Source organism: Cornus florida, unplaced genomic scaffold (genome assembly GCF_030987335.1).
Source record: "Cornus florida cultivar Cherokee Brave unplaced genomic scaffold, ASM3098733v1 CherokeeBrave_3.0.0_Hap2_Chr09, whole genome shotgun sequence".
Lineage (NCBI taxonomy): Eukaryota > Viridiplantae > Streptophyta > Magnoliopsida > Cornales > Cornaceae > Cornus > Cornus florida.
Genome location: NW_026775579.1, coordinates 72,072,953 through 72,095,999, shown reverse-complemented (window position 1 = coordinate 72,095,999; position 23,047 = coordinate 72,072,953). Strand labels below are relative to the sequence as shown.

At 36.9% G+C, this 23,047-nt stretch overlaps 1 protein-coding gene across 1 annotated transcript; it reads right to left on the bottom strand.

Annotated features, from left to right (window-relative positions):
• Positions 1-1,483: 1,483 nt before the first annotated feature.
• Positions 1,484-5,567, bottom strand: LOC132274361 (sm-like protein LSM3B). Its single transcript, XM_059775623.1, has 3 exons — positions 5,379-5,567; positions 3,311-3,406; positions 1,484-1,921 (listed from the first exon to the last, which is right to left on the bottom strand). Exons 1-3 carry the CDS (start codon positions 5,493-5,495, stop codon positions 1,841-1,843), a joined length of 294 nt encoding a protein of 97 aa, XP_059631606.1. The 5' UTR covers positions 5,496-5,567; the 3' UTR covers positions 1,484-1,840.
• Between the last annotated feature and the right edge of the window lie 17,480 nt (positions 5,568-23,047).

Here is a 23,047-nt window from a genome sequence, read left to right as displayed (position 1 = left end):
TGTTGGCTGTTCACACTTTGTAGCGCATACAAAGACCTTGTAACTTGTAGTTTGGTTTTTATTTTTTAAATCCGGGCTCGGGATTTGGTTTTTTATTGATAATTGATAAAGAAATAGAGAGAAATGTAGAAAGCATTGCAAGAAATTTGTTAACCAATTTTGGTAGATTGAATTAATGAGTTTCTTATGAAGTTTCACTAATAGCATTTATCAAAAGTAATAATAATAATAATAATCGTTTAATAGCATTTTGGTTGTGTTCCTTTTCATATGTATATATTAACCTTTTTCCATTTTTATAATGTCTAAAAAATTTGTGTTGATCTTTAGTGTTCCGAATAGAAGTGCGAAGGTATGTATGACAAATTAGATGTGTTTTATATGTTTATTCTGAGGGTAGAAAAATGTTATTAATGCTTGTTATTCAAAGCATTTATTTTATATTTGGATTTAAATTAAGACTTCATTTCTGCTTCTACAAATTGGTAAAAAATGTGTGGTTTTCTTTTTTTTTTTTTTTTTTCAAGTGTGTTGAAAAACTAAATAAATATCTTTATGCATAGTTTTCCATGTTATATAGTTTATGTCTATTTCAGAGTGAATGACTATGGTTAGTTGCCCATCATCTACTTCTTGGACGTTTTTAAATTCTCAAACCCCAAATAATCCATTATATCATAATCTACATTTTGCACAGACCATTTCTGTCGCATTGCTTCTGTCGTGTAGATTAAAACAACTATTATCATTGAGTAGCATGAAAACTTAACTTGACAGACATTGGGCAGTTTCGACCTCAATGAGATCTAATTTACGTATCCTTTATTCACCTTAAGGAAAAACTATTTTTCCTTCGCTAGGGTGCTCTCCTGCAAGGTCGAACCCTAGAGATGGCAAAATTCCCAAATCTGGCGTGTCTCCGCCCTGCCTCATTTAGGGCGGGTTTGGGGACCCAGGGATGGGGTAGTTTTTGAAAACCTGGCGAGGTGGGCCCGTTTGGAGTGTACATTTACTAAAATACCCTTATATATTATAGTATATTACTAAATTAGATTAAGTATATTTAAACACACTTCTAAAACACACTCAATTGTTCTGAATCTTGGAATTTGAAAATAAGAAAAATTGTGTGTTTAAAAAAATTATAGTGTGTTAATTGGTTATGAGGGCAAGGTGAAATTTTAACGGGGGTGGGGATAGGGATGAAAATATTCACCGGGTATGGGGCTGAGAAAAGAGATCCCCCACCCCACCCCATTGCCATCCCTACCTACTACAGCTGCCCGACGTGCTACAGAGCTCGAGCTCATGCCCTTACTCGAGCCATTACTCTTTGTTGAATGATAAACTTCAAGCATTGTGCTGACACACAAAATTAGCATTAATGATTCTTCCATACATCAATGGCATTAATCCAACAAATTAACAGATTAATAAAATAACTAAGGCAGTTCATCAAGATTCAAGAATTAAGCGTGGAAAGTGAAGGGGAAAAGTCTCCAGAAGTTACACACATCCCAACATCCAGAATAGGGGCCAAGTCACTGAATATTGTAGACAAGAAGTTTGAAGGGTCTGTTAAAGGGTACAATTTGACAACTTCACCAATTACAATGACAGCTTGTTTATCTCAACATTTGGCCAACCAATTAAATAAGTTTCAGAATATTAGTAGATTATACATAATCAATCATCAAGTCTATCACATAACGCTATGTAATCAGATTGAAGTAAATGTAGCAAGAAGCTGAAAATGTTGAGACAAATGATAGAAAGCAGTAATTATATGGCAACAGGTGACTCTTCCTCTCGGAATGCACTCTAAATTTAGTCTTCTAGGTCAAGCTGTCCTAAGTGGAGGAGATACCAGTATCACGCCATCTCCTCTGACAAAGAGAAAAGGAATAGTGCGCCTTGTGGTCTGAAACAGGAAAAAAGAAAGGAGTCAAATAAACAAGATTTTCATTTAAAGTGTTAATGCTAAAAAAGATAAATAGCTACAAAGTAATTCAACCAAATAAGATTCATATATGCCCCTATATGGATGCACGAGTCTCATCTTAATTTGAATCCGCATAGGAAAACATAATAACAATAAAACACGGGGGGAGAGAGGAGGGTCCCCCCCCCCCCCCCCCATACTCGAGCCGTTATTCTCAAGGTATAATTCAATAACTTGAGTATGCCAGAAAACTAAAAACTTACTCACACCAGGTAAAATTTTGGAAAGTAATGGTTATGGGTTTGCTATGTTTGTAAATATACTAAATAAGCAATTTAGCAACAAAGTTGAATCATGTGAACTGATGAATTAGTTCATAAGATGAGGCATTCCTTATTTGTTGCAACGTATGGAGGGGATGTTTCCAACTTACAGTCATGCTGTTGAACTTTAGGACTGTGTTATCATACTGTGTTGGCATCGCTTGGTTGGATGGTACCTTACAATGCTGTCAATGATAGAAAACAGCTATCTAATAATGTCCAAGAACTCTCCGGAACCACACGTATTCTTTGTGTGTGTGAGGAAGTGAACACTGCTCAATCATTTCAGAACAACAAATTAAACTGGAAAACAGCTAGACACTAAGCAGCTCAAGCATCTGATGTTCTGGGGTGAGCTTTAGCTCAGTAGACCTAACAAAGCTGAAATAAGTAAGTTAAGAGCTTTTTTTTTTTTTTTTTTTTCTTCAATAGATGGAAATTAATTAGCGATTAACTCCTCAGTGGTATCTGGTAAGTCATCTCCCAAGAGTCCATCAGTAAACAGTTAGTGTTGAATTTGAGTGCTTAACACTATAATTCAGTTAGTTAAAATATTTCTGCAAAAGGTACTTAATAAAAACATGAAATACGCTTAGGACAATTTAGACACTTTCCGTTTCCGAACTATGTTTCCTTTTTCCCACGGAGACAGGGTGGAGATCAATGGTACGTATGGTAGTTGCAAAACTGTTTTCAAGAGTTGTGTCTACAATCAATCTTTGTACACATTCTCTCCAAACTTTGTACAAATTGCGGATAGATTGTACGGTTTATTTAATCTAAGAAAATTCCATAAAATTTTAAAGTGGTGATATATGGGGAAAAAAGATGTATTTGTATTTAGACTACCATTGCATTGAGTGTGACTCGTGGACTTTTCTCTAAGATGCAATATAAAAAAAAAAGGGTAAACCCAATGCACGAGGCTCCCATCATTACAAGGTCTAAGATGCAATGGTAGAAATGTAATTAACAAAGATGTCACCTTTAATTAATATAGCAAATCTTGATATATAAACAAAAAATATGTAAACTTGGAGCATACCCGAACAATCTCCTCATAAGTTTCATCATCTATCTCTACAGTTGTAACAATTTCTTCAACATCTCCAAGAATCATATTCAAATGCTGATCATAAGCCTGCAGAAAAACATCACTAGAGTGACAAATAGGTATTATAATTGAAAGGAATAATGACAAAAGTTTAACATTGCAAGAATCAATCAGAAGATCAAAATTCTTTTTTGACAAGTCCGAATTATTATAAGGATACAATACCCCACCCTTGGCCAAATTGGTTACTGAAGAGAGATTCAACCGGTGTATTTCAGACACGTGGCATTCACAAACAAGCCAATGGTCGAAAATTTACGATGCATACAAAGGCCACACACTAGTCATATTCGAGTTTCAATTTAAATCCAACTTTAGTGCTTTCATTTTCTATTCTACATTATAGTTTCCTTTGTATTATATCAGTTCTATACACAGTTCTATTATCGTGAAGTTTTATATTTATATTTATATTTTTCAATATCAACATTAGCATTCTAGCTTCACACCTAGGTCTGAATCATAGTTGGACATGTGAGAAGTCCTGGTGAAAGAATAATTCAAGCCAGATAAACAAAGATAGCTGAAATGCAGCATATTATTGACAATCTGTTGTGAGCAGCTCAATTAGTTTAGCAACAGAACATATGGAGGCTCTTATGGAGATTTTGAAAGAAAAAGGGAGTCACGAAGAAAAGGATTTTGGAAGAGAATAATAAAACCTCTTCTACAACATTGGGCAAATATTTAACATCGACCAAAGCGGATTAAACCAGCAATCAGTGCTTAAACTGTCTAAGGTAAGGACGAATTGAAGGAAGAATTTGCTTATTTTCCAAGGAGGTGCCACTTGCTAGTTGAATATTGTTTGGACAGAAATCAATATGATATCCAGGGAAGAAAAAAAAAAACGAGAGCAGTGATAAGATTGAGAAAAATTCATCGGAGTTCCATTATGCATGAGTCACTTATCAAGATGTCTTGGAAGAGATTGTTTAGGAGTTGATGATTTGTTCACGATTGTTGATTGTGAAACCTCATTAGCATCCAACCTAAGAGAGTGAAAACACTTGAATTAAGTTTTGCATGACGATTACTGCAATAAGATTTAATTTAAAAATTGGGTTGTGGGCAAAAGGTGAGGTGGTAATGGTAAAGCAAAACACACTAGAAGTGTAATGGCTAATGAGAGATTCTCCTAAAAGACAAGAACAGAAAATAAGTATGAATCTGTTGATCTACTTAAGCCAATAGTAGTCACAACTTCGTAATCATTAGTTAGGAACAGGTTGGGTAGTGTTCACAAGATTTTGAAGAATTTTGTGCAAGGAAAAGGTCCAGTGTTTCAGTTTAACATCATGCTCTATGTAAGGTACGTGTACATGGTTCTAGGCCCGATTACCTCCGTAATGAGGTTCAAGTTCTAGACCTAGAAGTTGAATACCCTGATTTCGACAATTATGACTTCTATATCCAAAGACACTAGAAACCGTATGTTGCCTACACAGGTTCGTTACCGTCCCAAAAATATGGGGTTTCACTTCACACATCCCACGAGTCCTAGGGTTTCCGGGGCACTAATCAGGTCCATTGTCACAGCAAAGACCAAGTTACAGGTTTGAGTCACATAAAGAATTACTTTGCAGATAGCCACCTAAAGTAGAGTGAGAAACATCTCAAGGGTGAAAAGGGCCACCTACCATCCGATCAAATCTCCCTAGAGTGAGAGATACCAACAAAATGGTCCCAAAGGGTTTATATATGGTGCTTGACCTTATTAGTTGGGGCTTTTGAACCTAACAAGGTTTCCCCAAAACATAAATACCCAAATCGAATCAACAATGTAAACCTAAACCCTAGACCTGAGCAATCAAATACTCGATGCCAATTTGAAATCAATGAGACGTTTCAAAGAGATAGACCAACAACGATGGAATGTGAAAAATAGTAACTTTTATTGAAGAATCAAAATACAATAACGATACCCAATTACAGGTTTGTCTGTGTATATATATATATGAAGAAGAAAAGATTGAGAGTTGAGAAAGACTGTACTGACATGAAGTTTGCCTCGGAGTTCTCGGTCGGATCGGAGCTTGACGTAGATACGCTCGTCGAGGCTAAGTCTGATGAGATCCAAAGGCTCTTTCACTGCAATCTCTTCTTCGCTCGCCATTACTTTATCTGTAACACACTGGGGTTTGAGACCAGCGCAATTTGGCCTTTTGATGGAGAGTATCTAATATAACATATATTAATAAGTTTTACTATATAAAAATCTTTCCTTTTGTCACTTGAAAAAAAGAGTTTGAATCCAAGTATTTATTATTATTATGGCTTTTTGTGCAATGTGATTGTATAATTAATGCATTAAAAATAATTAAGATTCACATCTATTAGTTGACATTGGGGATAAATAGAAATATGCAAATAAAATAGACATTCCCATGCTGAAAAAGAAAATGGCAAGTCAAAAAAACAAGAAAAGAAGAGGGAAACATTGAAGTATTAGTTGTAATTCATTCTTAAAAAGGTTTTTAAGTTTCATTATCTTGGAGTAATAGGTTTGGATTCTTTATATCTATTAATTTAATTCGTAATCCTTCTTATCTTGTTAAAAAAAAAAAAAAAAATTCATTATCTTGTGTGCTAACACTGTAAACAAAGAGGTTTTTATTCTTAGATAGAAATAAGATCTTAAAAGTGAAGCATGCATAATATTTGTATGATTTTTTTTTTTTAAAAAAGAAAAGTTAGGAGAAAGTACTAATGCAGACACGACATTTTGTCCACGCTCTATTTCCTTTGTTTTTCATTATGGGACTAGTTAGAAGGTCCATCAATCAGCACAATTACACCATCCGAAATGTTCCACATCCCCCTAAAGTTAAAATTTTGTCACCTAAAATCATTCTTAGTCGATTTTTCCATTCGATTGAGAAATTACCCCTAAACCAGGTCCAAATCTTTAGGAGTTCCAAAGACTCCAAATCCACCCTAGATGTGAAGTTTCTTCATCTACCAATATTCTAAATCATTCCTACAATAGGATTGTGGAATTGAGTCCAAATAGGGCCTAAATTAGTGTTTTCAGTATTCTAATATCAACTTTGGCCAACCTTCGAAGGTCACGAACCTTCATCAAAATCAATCAAGTAGTTCAAAATATCAATTTGAATAATCCGATTGTACCATTTATATTCAAATTTGTCTACCTGATTGTCCATCTTTCCATATTCAAATACTCAAATTGATATTTTCAATGTAAATTTCAGTTCATTTTACCCAAACCTCCTCAAGTTTTACCCTCGATTGGGTTACTTTTATTGTTAGATCGAATTTGAGCAGTCGTCCTGGATACAAATTTCTAAACTTTTCAATCTTCATCTTGCTGTCACCGAATCATAAATTTGTTGGTTTCATGATGATATTCCCTCAAAATTCTACTCCAATGAAGTTATTTAGGACCCCGAAATACGGACTATGATAAAATAGGATTCAGAAAATCGTCCGAATAAAATCACCAAAATTCATTCAAAATACAAATTTAGAGTCCACTCGGGGTCCTAAATCAACACAAATAACATTAAACAAACCCTCGCTACGCTACTCTGATAATTACTAACTTAAACACGTAATAAACAACCTCAAAAGAAAATCTACGCAACTGTTAATTACAAATCTGTAGAAAATTCATTTTTTTTTTTTAATTTTTTAATCGAAATTGGGCAAACGAAAATAATTTGGAAATTAGACCCAAAGGGTAACGTGAACGAGCACTCCTAGCAACTTAAGCTTTGCCAATGAAATAAGCTTTTAGAAGAAAACAACCGTTATAGTGTGAGTTGAAAATAAACCATTCAGTAAATTCATTTAGAAAATATAGGGAACTAGGAAAATTCCAAAGTTTTTGTTTTCAGAAAGTAGACTCTGAGGGATAAAAACATGGAAGGTTTGATAATTATTCGATGTCAAGAAGTTCATCAAATTAATCACTTACAAATCTATTCCCCAACATTGATAAAATACAGACAACAGGTATTGTTGAATATTCAAAAAATATATATGTTCATCCAAAAAATAACGAAGTTTTGCTAAGTGTTACTAGACCTATGGGAGTACTTGTGGTAAGAATTTGAAGGCATTTGAACCACCACAAATCCTTAAAAAAATATCGTGACAAAGGAAGACTTGAGAGAATTTGAAAAGGAAAAATAGGAAGCAAGTACATGCTCATGTGGAACAATTTCTGATCACGACCCAAAACAATGGCAGTGTTAAAAAAACAGTTCATTAATCACCAAGAGAAATACAGGAAAATCATTAAGATTTGAAATGAGACGATCCACTAAATTCATCATTGTTTAACTCCCTTTCTCTAACAACATACATCTCCAAACTTCAACTGCACATATAACAACCTCAATCACCCAACACTCCTGAACAAGAAGACATATATACATGATTTAATTTAGTTCTCACATACATCGAAGGGAAAATTGTAACTAGCCTCGAATACAGTAAAATCCTCAAAAGAACTTGGAGCACACAATTTATCAAACACTTTGTCTACATAAACCAATTGTCTCCAAATAGGTAATTTAGCAACTTCGAACGCTCCGATTGATCATGGGTACCTGAAAATGTTAGGGTGACACAAGAAGTCACAGCAGGAAAATACTCCAACAAGTGTTGCTAAGAAATGTCATGAACCATCCAAAGAAGCAAGATACAAAGAGTAGAAATATAGGTATATCAACTTCAAGTATGAATATGCACAAGAACACTTCAAATTGAACAACTACTTATTGAGAATCGAAGGAATCAAGTGATATAACAACTCAAAATCAGCCATACACAAGAATTGAATAACAATATTCATGACCATAAAATAGATGCAACATTACCAAAGCTGTTAAATTTATGATGTGGAAAGTATAAGACAGGAAGAAAAAAAGATGGAGAACACATCATATACTTGGTTCGGCACTAAGGCCTACATCCATGGATCAAGAGCCACTTAGGCTACATTTCTCTTATTATTTCTTGATACGTTTACATTGTATTGATACACAATATAAAATTAAGTAGTAAATCAAGGAAGAAAGCAAGGAAACAGAATATAATATATATGTATATATATATATAGTATATTTTAATATTCTCCCGCAAACTCAAGATGGGTTTCTCGAAGCCAACTTGAGTTTGGAGATGAAATCTTGAAAATGGTGGTGGAGCGAAAAGTATCTGAAAGGCTGGAACAACGCCAAGGAAATGGGTTGGAACAAAGCCGAGAAATGGGCTTAAACAACATTGGGAGATATTCGGGTAATCCATTTGAGAAACGAAAAAGATTCAGAATAAAACCAGTAAAAGGCCGGAACTAAGCCAGGGAATAGTAGGAACAAAGCTGAGAAATGCCGAAACAAAGCCGGGGAAGTTGCCGAAACAAAACTAGGGAAGTGGTCGAAACAAAGCCGAGGAAGTGGCCGGAACAAAGCCGGGAAATAGTCGGAACAACGCTTCAGAGTGTTGACTACCATCGGTGAAGGAGGAGCGTGTGGGCTTGTGTACTCAGGAGCGTGCGTCGCTTTAGCGCATGAATCGTAAGTCAGATCTATTTCGCAGGAGTGTCGGCGCGTGACGGTGCGGGACGTCGCTTGGAAGATTTTATTGGTTTTCTCCTTCACTGCTCTCTGCAATCAGTAAAGGAAAGGGGGAAAAAAAAAAAATAACAAACAAACAAACTGTAACGACCTAAATCCACTGGGTCCGGGTCGTTAAACAGATCTTTATTCAACCCAAAATCATCCAAGGGTAATATGGTCCTTTCACGTTAAATTTGTATATTAAAGTCTAATAAGGACAAGATGGTCATTTGTCACAATTTTAATAGTCTAAGACTAAAAGGGCAAAATAGTCATTTACTTGTATCACATAATAAATAAGATAAAGTCCGGGGCAATATAGTCATTCCCATGGTTAAAATATAATTATAGTATATTATTGGACTTTATAATGTGTAACAATACACTTTAGTGAGTGGTCAAGGGCAAAATGGGAAAATAAGTCACAAATGTTTACTACACAGGAACCGGTCGATGTATGGGGAGTCATACGTCAACTGGTTTGGAACGTGCACAGTGGAAAACTCACTGCTAAGATACCGGTTGACGTGTGGGAGGTTATACGTCGACTGGTTAAAGACATGTACAGTGAAAAAGCTACAGCCAAGATATTGGTCGACCGTGTGGGAATTTCACGTCGACTGGTTCAGGTCATGCGGTCAACGTGTGGGAATTTTACGTCGACCGGTTCTGGGTTATCCAAACTCAAAATTTTTCACTGTCTGAGATACACCAACATTGATAACAAATCACCCACGTCACTACGTTCACGTACACATTTAAATACATTTTAACATCTAATACATTAACAACAACAATGTTAACATAATTTACAACACGTTACATAAAATACACTAAATAATTTAGTGTAATTAAACATAATTACATTTTTCCAATGGTCATATACAAAATGTATCTAAATACTTCTCATATTGCAACATAATACATCTTAGTCAACTTTATACAAAATTAAGCCCAAATACCAAAGATAGCAATAAGAGACAATTTCTTACTCTAAGCTAAGGCCGGGGTGGATTGTCTTCCGCTACTTCTTTTTCGTGTCCTGAAAAATGTTAAATAATAAAGGGGTAAGCATAAGCTCTGTAGGAAGTGTCTAAGACACACTTCCTATGACCCCGTGAGTCCACGTATAGAATAGGAAATAAGAGAACGGGATCATATTACACCGGGAATGTATACCATAACCACAACATCTGATATAAACACATATACCACCCAAGTCACAATCATGCCATGTATGCCAATGAAGTGCAATGCTATGCTCATGTCGCTCCCCATTTTTCGAAACATTCCCGTTTCAACTTCCAAACCGTTAGTGTAATCCGACCCAAGGCACCTCCAAGGCGTCACGAATGGAGGGTTGACTAACTATCCACTACCACAAGGCACCTCCAAGGCGTCACATCTAGCCTAGTTAGCTCAACCTTACTCCCTTCTAAACTACACTAACAACACGGACCACTAGGCTCCTCCTAAGCGTCCGGTTTTCGCAACACTTTTTAAAAACAATTTTTCCAAAATCCTTTCACTTGCTTTTAAAACATTTTTCCCTTTTTCCTTTCCCAATGGATGCATGAATGCCTCATGCTTCTAATTGTTAATCCCACTATAGAACATCGCACATCCTTGCAAGTTAAATTTCTAAAACAAGTATCTCATGCTTTCATTCAACATTAATCTAGCATATTAATCTTATAAAGAGAAATTTCCATTTCACAAGTGCATGCTATTACACAAATTGACAACTAGCACATAATCCCATATTTCCTATGTACAACACATAAGTAACTTGTAAGAATTCAAGCTAGTTAAGTATACAAGATACAATTTCCATTACACATAGGCATGCTCATAAGGGTGGCAAAAATCCCCAACCCGGTGGGGATCTGCCCCGCCCCCACCCCATTTAAAGTGGGTTTGGAGAACCGTTTACTTAAATGGGGTGGGGATGGGGGTTAAAAAAAAAAAAACCTGTCGGTTGCGGGGCGGGGGCGGGGTACTAAGATCCCCGCCCCCGCAATCGCCCCGTTTAACATGTTAAATTACTAATTTATCTACCCATGTTAATATATTTACCAAATTAACCTTTACTCTCTCTCTCTCTCTCTATATATATATATATAAATAATGGAAACCCCACACTTCACTTCCATTTTGCTATTGAGGCGGCCGTGTAACTCTAATCTCTCTCTCAAACCCATCATTGAATATATGTGAAAATGCATTTTCTTATCTTCTCTGCTTACCCAGAAAAGGGGAAAAAGCTTGTTTATTTCATTGCCTTCATTTCTTTCTATTCATATATATTTGGAATTGGATTGTTGAATACAACCAATAGATTTGTAACTTCCGAATCAGATTGGTTGCATTATCTGAACTTGCCCTTTAGTTCTCCTACACTCCACCATCTGGCAAGCTCTTGGAGGCACCATTTGCTCGAAGCATACGTTTTGGAGAAAATTGGGATTGAGATCTTTGACTCTGTAATTGCTTTGAGCAGCTCCGGGCCGATCTCTTCTCCGGGCCGATTCTTGTAGATTTATAGTTTGTAGTTGCAGAGAGAGAGAGAGAGAGAAAGAGGGCAAGTTCAGAGCTGAGAATGAGAATAGAGATGGAGGCGAGTGGGGAGGCTGAAATATATGGGTTTTGACCTTTTGATTCTTGTAGATTTTGTAGTTTGCAGTTGCAGAGAGAGAGAGAGAGAGAGCGAGAGAGAGGCAAGTTCAGATCTGAATGATTTGCCCTAATCGGTTATGGGGCGGGGGCGGGGGTGGGGAAGTGGGGATGGGGTAGGGGTGGTTATGGGGGTTAGAGGGAAAAAATGAACCAGTTATGGGGCGGTTTTGGAGGTACCAAAATTAAACGGGGGCGGGGATGGGGAATGCAAAACCCGCCCTAAGCCACCCCATTGCCATCCCTACATGCTCATACACATTATATCAACTTTCACATACACACACACCTTCCAAACATAATATTTAAACAATTTGCAAGAATTTAAATTAATTAAGCATGCAATTAAAGAATTAACTCACAAGAAACATAGGAAATCATGTATTAGAACACCCTACCTCAAATTAGGCAAAAACCCCCAATTGTGCCCTAGATATTGAATTCCCTAGAGTGCACCAAACATGAAATTACTCCGATCAACTTGTAGACCTCGTCGTGGGCTTTAATTTGCGCAAACGGCACTTAAAAATACTAAGTAATGAGAGATGGATCAAACTTTGAAGTTTTTGAAACAAAAGAAAAAGAAAAATGGAATTTTGAGAGTGAGAGAGAGAGACTTAATAGAGAAGAGAGAAAATGAGAGACCAAGGGGTGGTCTCTAACCCCATTAAGGTGGGGGGTGGGTCCCACTCCATTTTTCTTTTATTTTCCCTTTTTTTTTTTTTTCCTTAATTCCCTCCACAAATTTAAATATTCATCAACTATTAAAATAGTCACACACAGCACATTAATTAAAATGAACATGATGCAATTGGACCCAACCAAAATCCCCGTACTCAACAATTCCGGTAGCGGGTCTCACCCGGGATTATCTGGCCCGAAAAACGAAAAAATGCCGAAATGGCCACCTTTACATTTCAAAGAGCTCTGAACTCAATGAAACCCCTCAACCAACTCTCGGACACAACCGGCATGCTCCACAGTGTCCGGCACGCAAAACGAGAAAGGACGAAAATACCCTCGAAAAAATCAGAAATTCCAAAAATGAAAAATGGTGAAAATTGGAATCACTACAATCTACCCTTTGATGAGCACTGAAAAATGCGTATTTAAACCCCTTAAGCTTAGGCATTCTAGTACCTTTATCTATCTTACTTTACCGTTTTAGATTGATTTCGTATTATTTCCATTTTCAGGCACTTATCCTGAAAATAAGCTAACTCAGCCAAATAAGAGCTTAATTGAAGCAATTCTGGGATTAATCAAAGAAAGGAGCAAATTGGACAAAGAAGAAAGCAAATGAAGCCAAATGTGGCAAGCAGCAAAGTTCGATCGATCCAAGTTCAAGGTTCGATCGATCGAATAATAATCGATCTCAGCACTTCAAGATAGATCCAAGCCTTGACCCAAAAGCATAAAGTTCCAAAAGTTCGATCTATCCAACACCATCCTTCGATCGATCGAACACTTTTGTCCTTATTCAAATGATTGATCCTATCCACAGCTGTACCACCCACTAACCACTTTTGTCCTTTTCCCATAAATATCTCCCATAAATATCTCAGATTTGTCTTTTTCCAAAAAGCTCAGCCAGTTGGATCGATCCAGCCTAAGTTCGATTGATCTCACTTACTTTCGATCGATCCAAGTTCAAGGTTCGATCGATCGAACTTCCTCCAGTGCGAAAAAGTTAAAATTCCATCTCATTGAAAGTTGTCCTTTATCCAATCATTAGGGATTATTGTGTGCATGACCTAAGCTTATTTTGGGTGTCATTTTGACCTACCTATATTAGGATAAGGATTGCTTTTTTAAGAGGAGCCAACATTAATTTCATATCATCTCTTGGAGAGGAAGCTTAGAGGAGGAGGAGGCTAGAGACACCATTGGAGACTCTTCATCAACAAGGAGCAAATTTCAACCATGGAGTTAGCCCTTGAGGGTTGGAGCATCATCACTATGAGTGACTAGACATCCTCTTGGGGCTAGAGTTAGCCCCAAGCATGCTTTCTATATCTTAATCTTGTGTATTATTGAGGGATTAGTGTTGTAATTAATGTTTTGACACTTTTATACATATAGATCTTGTTTATTCAATGATTTATGTGGTTTAATGCTTCCAATCAATCATTTCATTCTATCCACATGTCTATGTATGCTAGAATAGATGTTCATGTGTTTACCTCTATTTCTTGTGTAATTGATGCATGTCTATGTGTATTAATGCTATGGATTTAGGGATTGTCAAAACATTGTGCTTAAAAGAATGCTCTTGTGATTTTCTAGATGGTCCATGCTCACTTCTTGATGGATTATGCCTCTCCCTTAGCTTAGTTAGTTTAATTTCATGCCACTAGTTTAATTGTAGTGTAGTGATAGCATAATTGTTAGATGAGAAGACAATCCATGCTAGTTGTTTGATGTTCCATACTTTTGAATGCAAGTAGCATATGTCTTCAACCTTGTGGTGTGTTTGGCTTGTGAACTTAATGAAATGATTAATGACTTGCTAGATATGTTGTGCTTCTCACATGCTATTTAGACAATATATACTTAATTGCTAGATATGTTGTGCTTTTAACATGTTGATTAGACAATGTATGCTTAAATTGGTCACCCATGCTAATTGAATCAACCAAGCATATACACACACATATTGCAACACACTTTACCCTCATTAATCATTAGTTGGAAGTGTAGAAAAACATTGCTTGGTGGTGACCTCTAAACCCCAAGATCTCTCTCTCTCTCTTGCTTACTCTTGTTACATTCAATCACTTAGTTTAATTTAGTTGTTCTTTAGTTTACTTAACCAACCAACCATTTGTTGATCACTCGACCTATTGACCCTAGTTGCATTTTCACATTCAAGTACGACTCCAATCCCTTGGGACGACCCCTTCTCACTCATACTACATAGTATAGGTGTTAAGCGGTTTATAAATTTAACTATGATGCCCATTTGACACTAATTTCCAAACTTAAGGTGTTGTGCATTATTTTGTGCACACCTAGGGGATAGCATCACCACCCTCCTTAAAGAGATTTCGTCCTCAAAATCTACCCTCCTTAAAAGAAGGAGGCCCACAACCTTTCCTCTTCCCGGAGGACATCGCACAAAACCCAAATGACTACCAGCTCACAACCTTATCGCCTTTGACATCGGATGTCAATAAGCAATCCCACACCACCGTGACTAACAACACAATGCTCAACACCCTACGTGGGCGATCCCCACACAACACCCTATAACGTAGACCATTGGATTCTATACCTGACTTAATACTGACATCGGTTACTTCAACGCATCAACACAAAGCTCCACTACTCACGAGAAAGACAATCAATTGACCACCGAACACGACGACATCAAACCCTCAGCTCATCCTTCAATGGAGACATTAAACCCCAAACAAGAAACCTTGTCCATCACCTAATCAGACTTAACTCAGATATACACCTCTCAGTCAGACCAACACTTGCCATCCAACACACGACTATGCCACCACATAACCAGTACAAACGACCACGAACCGCACTATACAACAATTATCATACTGATCAACCTAAAGATAACTAAATAATGAATCTCCCAACAACTACATAACTATTAGTCACCAAAATAATAAAACAGATCATCCTGTACCCAAGTCATAAATCCTCAAAACAAGATCCTCGAAAATCAATGTTTATACCACAAAACCCGTTATCGGACACTTGGTCTTACTTAACACATCTCGTTACTCGAGACAACTTCTTGAATCCACACCAGCACACTAACACAACACCCAATACCATACTCTCACTATTTATGACGACTTGAAACAATCATTGACCTTTGACCCGACATCGTGCTAAAGAGGGATTGATTCAGGAGAAATTGTTGGCTAGGCCATTCTTATCCTCAATCCGACCTCGACACAGACATCGTTCCTGCCCTCAAATCCAAACCTCAAACACAGTCTCACACAGTCCATAAAATAACCATGAGATCCACTCTCTATCTACCCATCGCTATACGTAATCTCAACAATTATATAATCACATACCAGCACTAAGAATCTCAATCATTTTTTAATCATACAACTTGTAACAAGCTAAAAAAAACAACACGGCACCAAACATCACAATCATCGACCAGCATAAGAGACATCTAACCTCCTTATAACACCTATACCCGGCAAACAACTCTTTGTCATCATTCGGTTTAATTCTTACATCTTCAGAACATACAATACGACTCATACCTGAAACCTCAAAACCAAAGTTAATCATTCTTATTATTCCCCAATAGAATCGTGCATTCATTTTATCAAATTACAAAATTCTATGACACCATCGACAATTATCCTCAATACACTGCTTAAATTAAACACCCATAGTAACATCTATGTACAGGACACGTATCCCATCACTTATTCATCCTCGAGCTCCCGGTTCACGATGCATCCCCTAGCCATCACCGCTAGTACTAAGCACTGAAAACTTACAATCTCCATTCGGCAACTCGTACCTCATACACCACCGGTTAAGACCACTCTTAAAATAAGCACTACAAAACCAAAGACTCCACCACCCTCCGTGGGAGTGAGTCGACCGATTCAACTAGAACTTCTACTGACGAAATCTAACAGTGCAACAAACCACACACAAGTCCGTCCACCTACGGACGCGCACAACTCCTAAAGGAAGAACAAGGCTTATGACAAACGACGTCCTTATCAGGACTAAAACAACGGAAAGAGTAAAACCCCTACTCTCACAAGAGGTCGATAACTCACACCTGAATACACCTGACACCCTGTCACATGCTCGCTACTCACCAATCGTCCAATCGTGGACACTCAATCTCACCCGAGATGAAATAAACTCCCTACACATAAGAAGAAGAACCAACTAAAAACATATGTGGGATAACGACCTTACTTCTAGGTGACCTTACCACTAATGGACCATCATACACTATTAACACCGGAACCTTACATACGACACTCTGTAACACCTATGCTAACCAAAACCAGTCAGATCTATACTACCTATTCCATCAAGTACTAAGATACAACTCACAACACAACCATCGGACAAGATTATCAATGCTCGCAACATGCCAACATTAGAAACAATCACAACCCATCGAACTCCGCGTACCGTTTTACCTAGTATCAGTCACTCCCAAACGATAACCTCCACACCATAAAACGACACGTGACCACCTATTCCATTTCCCCTACCCAGGCGACACTGCCTCAATCACCGTACACATGAAACCCGTGACCTCAGTCACAACAACCCAATGACCCTTCAAAAGAAAAAGATGCCTATATAGCAACATCGTTCTCACTGGCGCTAAAAACTAAGCCGACCATAATCGCCTCAATTGGCGGACAATCCCCCCACTACCTGACATCACACAATAAACAACTCAAAATCCCTAAACTACATTCGGATCATACCTTAAATTGTTCCGCTCATCAGTACTAAACATCACCCTATTGCACATTCACTGCCACTCATTTTAAACAATAGTTCAAACCTATCATCCCGTCTGACCATCAAGCCATTACCGAGCAATTCTTCCTCAGACATCCTTAAGACAACATCATTAAAACAAGAAAATAAATACCACTCTCGATACTCCCTACAATGACCACTACTTTCTACCAGAAAATAACCTCCATGCGGCAATGTCATGTCGACCAATCCTCAAAACAAAAATGAGCACAAAAATTCAAAATGCTCAACACCCAACTGTCCCCTTAAAACCATTACTGATGCAATCAATCACTAACACTTAACCGGTTACTCAAACCACTCATTCTAAGGCAATCTACATGCCTAAACAATAAAACTTCACGCCCTAGGTTCAACATCATTACTTCTCATCATTCCCATTCCTCATAACACCTTTAACCCCGACAAAAGTCAAATGGGCTATTAACTAAACTTACAAGATCAACCCCATCTCAAATCATTCTTGGCATTAATCCACCTTTTTGGATCTTCAAACAATAAACACTACCTCCTCAAACTCCAGAAGCAACATAAAATTTAACTCCAACCCACAGCTCTCAAATCCTAGAACACAATTCGTTTGATAACACAATACTTACCATCAATCACCTCATTCGCAAATAACCAAACACTTTAATGACCTCATACAACCTGCTCTATCATGCAACCCTGCACTACACAGTTAAAACTAACTACAATACACCACCACAAGGTTCTCTCAACAACCAATACAACCTACAACCCTACTCATCCAACGAGCTATGAAATCAACTCACCGAGAGTCAATTACCCGCAACGCACTCTTGTAGTTTATCGGAATGGGAATCACCTCTCAATGGACCATAATCAACATACCTCCCTAGACCGTACCAAAACACCCGTAATACACATCCACAACCCATAGACCACACTCGTGACTCAAACAACCTCTGTTACGCCTACCACGACTAGTTCGAAAAGAACCTCCGCACCAAACCGTGACCCTAGTCACAAACATTAACCCCTTAAGGTCATACCCTTCTCCCACAAAACTCCCATTCACACACCTGACCCTCACGGTCACAAAACCCATTCGCCGATGCATGAAACTCACACCTAACAAGAACACCATGCCATGAAATACAAACCCATTCTGACGTCGTGCACTAAGCACTGCACAAATGCAACAAGAAGATCAAAATAACTGCACACCAAATAGCTCAATCCATGAGCTAAAAGACCAAATCATTCGTTCGATAAGAACTGTCACCCATCAATTCTGAAGCAACTGAGCTCTTCATCTGCTTAGGCCAAAACTCACACAAACATCTCATACTCGACCGTGTAAACGCGCACAAACACATACATATATAAATACCGTACCCCAACCATGATACAATTATGTCCCTTCCTTTAAAAAATTTAAACACCCCGTCTTCCATAAGAAAAGATGATTGCATAAACCTTGCTGAAATGACCATCACAATACCATATAAACACGTTTGCACATACCGTGCTCACTACTTGCTACATTAACATTTAAATTAGAACTGCACACATCGTGCCTACCATTTTTCATCACCATATTCTTCATACTTGTCATCATATTAAAATTAACATGATTTCTATCATCATCATGGTAATAGTTCGCATTATTTTAAACACATTATCACATAATAGTCATTTACTTGTATCACATAATAAATAAGATAAAGTCCAGGGTAATATAGTCATTCCCATGGTTAAAATATAATTATAGTATTTTATTGGACCTTATAATGTGTAACAATACACTTGAGTGAGTGGTCAAGGGCAAAATGGGAAAATAAGTCACAAATGTTTACTACACAGGAACCGGTCGATGTATGGAAAGTCACACGTCAACTGGTTTAGGACGTGCATAGTGGAAAACTCACTGCTAAGATATCGGTCAACGTGTGGGAGGCTATACGTCGATTAGTTAAAGACATGTATAGTGAAAAAGCTACTACCATGATACTGATCGACGTGTGGGAATTTCACGTCGACTGGTTCAGGTCATCCGATCGACGTGTGGGAATTTTACGTCGACCGGTTCTGGGTTATCCAAACTCAAAATTTTTCATTGTCCGAAATACACCAACATTGATAACCAATCACCCAGGCCACTACGCTCACGTACACATTTAAATACATTTTAACATCTAATACATTAACAACAACAATGTTAACATAATTTACAACACATTACATAAAATACATTAAATAATTTAGTGTAATTAAACATAATTACATTTTTCCAATAGTCATATACAAAATGTATCTAAATACTTCTCATATTGCAAAATAATACATCTTGAGTCAACTTTATACAAAATTAAGCCCAAATACTAAAGATAGCAATAAGAGACATTTTCCTACTCCAAGCTAAGGCCGGGGTGGATTGTCGTCCACTACTTCTTTTCCGTGTCCTAAAAAATGTTAAATAATAAAGGGGTGAGCATAAGCTCAGTAGGAAGTGTCTAAGACACACCTCCTATGACCCTGTGAGTCCACGTATAGAATAGGAAATAAGAGAACGGGATCATATTACACCGGGAATGTATACCATAACCACAACATCCAATATAAACATACATACCACCCAAGTCACAATCATACCATGTATGCTAATGAAGTGCAATGCCATGCTCATGTCGCTCCCTATTTTTCGAAACATTCCCGTTTCAACTTCCAAACCGTTAATGTAATCCGACCCAATGCACCTCCAAGGCGTCACGAATGGAGGGTTGACTAACTATCCACGATCACAAGGCACCTCCAAGGCATCGCATCCAGCCTAGTTAGCTCAACCTTACTCCCTTCTAGACTACACTAACAACATGGACCCCTAGGCGCCTCTTAGGCGTCCGATTTTCACAACACTTTTCAAAAACAATTTTCCCAAAATCCTTTCACTTTCTTTTAAAACATTTTTCCCTTTTTCCTTTCCCAATGGATGCATGAATGCCTCATGCTTCTAATTGTTAATCCCACTATAGAACATCGCACATGCTTGCAAGTTAAATTTCTAAAACAAGTACCTCATGCTTTCATTCAACATTAATATAGCATATTAATCTTATAAAGAGAAATTTCCATTTCACAAGTGCATGCTATTACACAAATTGAAAACTATCACATAATCCCATATTTCCTATGTACAACACATAAGTAACTTGTAAGAATTCAAGCTAGTTAAGTATACAAGATACAATTTCCATTACACATAGGCATGCTCATATACATTATATCAACTTTCACATACACACATACCTTCCAAACATAATATTTAAACAATTTGCAAGAATTTAAATTAATTAAGCATGCAATTAAAGAATTAACTCACAAGAAGCATAGGAAATCATATATTAGAACACCCTACCTCAAATTAGGCAAAAACCCCCAATTGTGCCCTAGATCTCGAATTCCTTAGAGTGCACCAAACATGAAATTACTCCGATCAACTTGTAGACCTCGTCGTGGGCTTTAATTTGCCGCATACGGCATTTAAAAATACTAAGTAATGAGAGAGGGATCAAACTTTGAAGTTTTTGAAATAAAAGAAAAAGAAAAATGGAATTTTGAGAGTGAGAGAGAGAGACTTACGGGAGAAGAGAGAAAATGAGAGACTAAGGGGTGGTCTCTAACCCCATTAAGGTGGGGGGTGGGTCCTACTCCATTTTTTCTTTTTTTTTTTGCTTAATTCCCTCCACAAATTTATATATTCATCAACTATTAAAATAGTCACACACAACACATTAATTAAAATGAACATGATGCAATTGGACCCAACCAAAACCCCCGCACTCAACAATTCCGGCATTGGGTCCCACCCGGGACTATCTGGCCCGAAAAATGAAAAAAGCCAAAATGGCCACCTTTGCATCAAAGAGCTTTGAACTCAATGAAACCCCTTAACCAACTCTCAGACGCAACCGGCACGCTCCACGGTGTCCGGTACGCAAAATGAGTAAAGAAAAAAATACCCTCGAAAAAATCAAAAAATTCCAAAAATGAAAAATGGTGAAAATTGGAATCACTACACAAACGATCTAGGATCGTTGCTCTGATACCATGTTAAATTTATGATGCGGAAAGTATAAGATGGAAGAAAGAAAGATGGAGAACACAAGAAATATTTGGTTCGGTACTAAGGTCTACATCCATGGATCAAGAGTCACTTAGGCTACATTTATCTTATTATTTCTTGATACGTTTACATTGTATTGATACACAATATATAGGAATAAAGTTGACAAAAAGAATAAATTAAGGAGTAAATCAAGGAGGAAAGCAATGAAACATAATATAATATATATGTATAATATATATATATATATATATATATATATATATATATATATATATATTTTAATAGCAACATAAGTTAGAGCAAATCCTACTTGATAAGGATGGTGATGAAAAACAAAATTGTTGAGTATTGTATTATTAATTTTAAGGTTTCATGTGTTAGCTGTAGAATTGAAAATGTTCATGTTTCAATTTGTCATAATTGATCAAACTTTAATGTCTATTGTGTGAGATATATATTTTATAATTAGCTAATTTCGTTGTCAAAATAAGTCTAATCGAGTTGTAATTTTTTAGTTTACAATTTCAAAGATTGAAGATCGGATGCGGATTTGAAGAAGTTCAAGTGTGCATGATATATTACACTCCGAGATGATGAGAACAATGCTTTAGGAAGTTTGAGATGTAGTGATAACACATTGGTAGAGTTTTGGGAGTTTTTGAGGAAGATTTTACAATCTGTCCATTTTGAACTGGTTCCCAAAATCCTGAACTGGTTCAACATTAGCAGAATTGAAAAAATTCAAGACTGGCCATCTTGAACCGGTTCCCAAATTCCCGAACTGGTTCAAGACTCTTGATAGGTTATGGAAACTTACCTTTCTTGCTTTGTTTGATTCCTTTTTGGACTAGACTTCTTTCCAAATCCCATGCACAAAATTTTCTTTATTTTCAGAGGGATTATGATTTTCTAAACTCTATATAAACCTTGTTAGTCTTCTAGGTTTATTCATGACTTTAGGGAAAATCAATTCTATATTTTGAGAATGTCTTTTAGAGAGAGAAAATTCAGAAAATCAAATCTGATTATTCTGAATTTATTTATGAGAGCACACGCATATATTCACGAGTGATTTATTAGTGTTATTCTCTATCTCATCGGAATTGGAGCTATATTGAAGATTTAGAGATTTCGGATGAAAAACAGAATTTAGTTCTTCTACATCAAGTTCAGATCTTGAAGGACAAAAGTAAAAGTGATCACACTTTGAAAAAGGTTGTAGCATTCGAGGAGTGTTGTCTGATCTACCTACTACTCTTCTATAAAGATCAAGCATAAGCCTGAGGTCAAGTTGCTGTTGGACGGAGAGTTGCAAAGCCAGAAGATTGTCAGCAATTGATATTTGGTAGATCGATAGGGTGTGAGCCAGAGTCAAAGTTCGGTGTACTTTGTTTCAAACATAATATATCGGTTTACTTTGGACTGAATAGTCCACGATGTTTTTTCCAAGCAAACAGTTGACGTATTTTATCAATTGGGGTTTTCTCGCTAAAAATCCTGGTGTAATCTCTCTAAACTTAACTTGTTTTATTTTATATTATTTATATTTGTGATTGTGGATGTTTAAATTGATCATATTGCTTAAGTAATTTAATCAATCATAAATTGGACAAGTTGACTTAATAATCAGATCTAGGTCGTTAAAGGAGTTAATCACAATTAAAATCAACTAACTGTTTCTGCATCCCGCGTAACTCTATTTTCACAATTTGGTATTAGAGCGGGATACTCGATATACAGAGTAGATCAAATTTGTTGATTTATTGTTGATTTTTGCATCATGTCTGAAAAATTCTTCTGTTA

What these genes read in the sequence shown, in the direction of transcription:
- LOC132274361 (XM_059775623.1), bottom strand. Translation starts at nt 5,495, where the DNA reads ATGGCGAGCGAAGAAGAGATTGCAGTGAAAGAGCCTTTGGATCTCATC. An exon ending in AACTCCGAGGCAAACTTCAT is followed by an intron (nt 3,407 to 5,378) that starts GTCAGTACAGTC and finishes GTTTTTCTGCAG; the next exon opens with GCTTATGATCAGCATTTGAA. An exon ending in CTTATGAGGAGATTGTTCGG is followed by an intron (nt 1,922 to 3,310) that starts GTATGCTCCAAG and finishes TTCCTGTTTCAG; the next exon opens with ACCACAAGGCGCACTATTCC.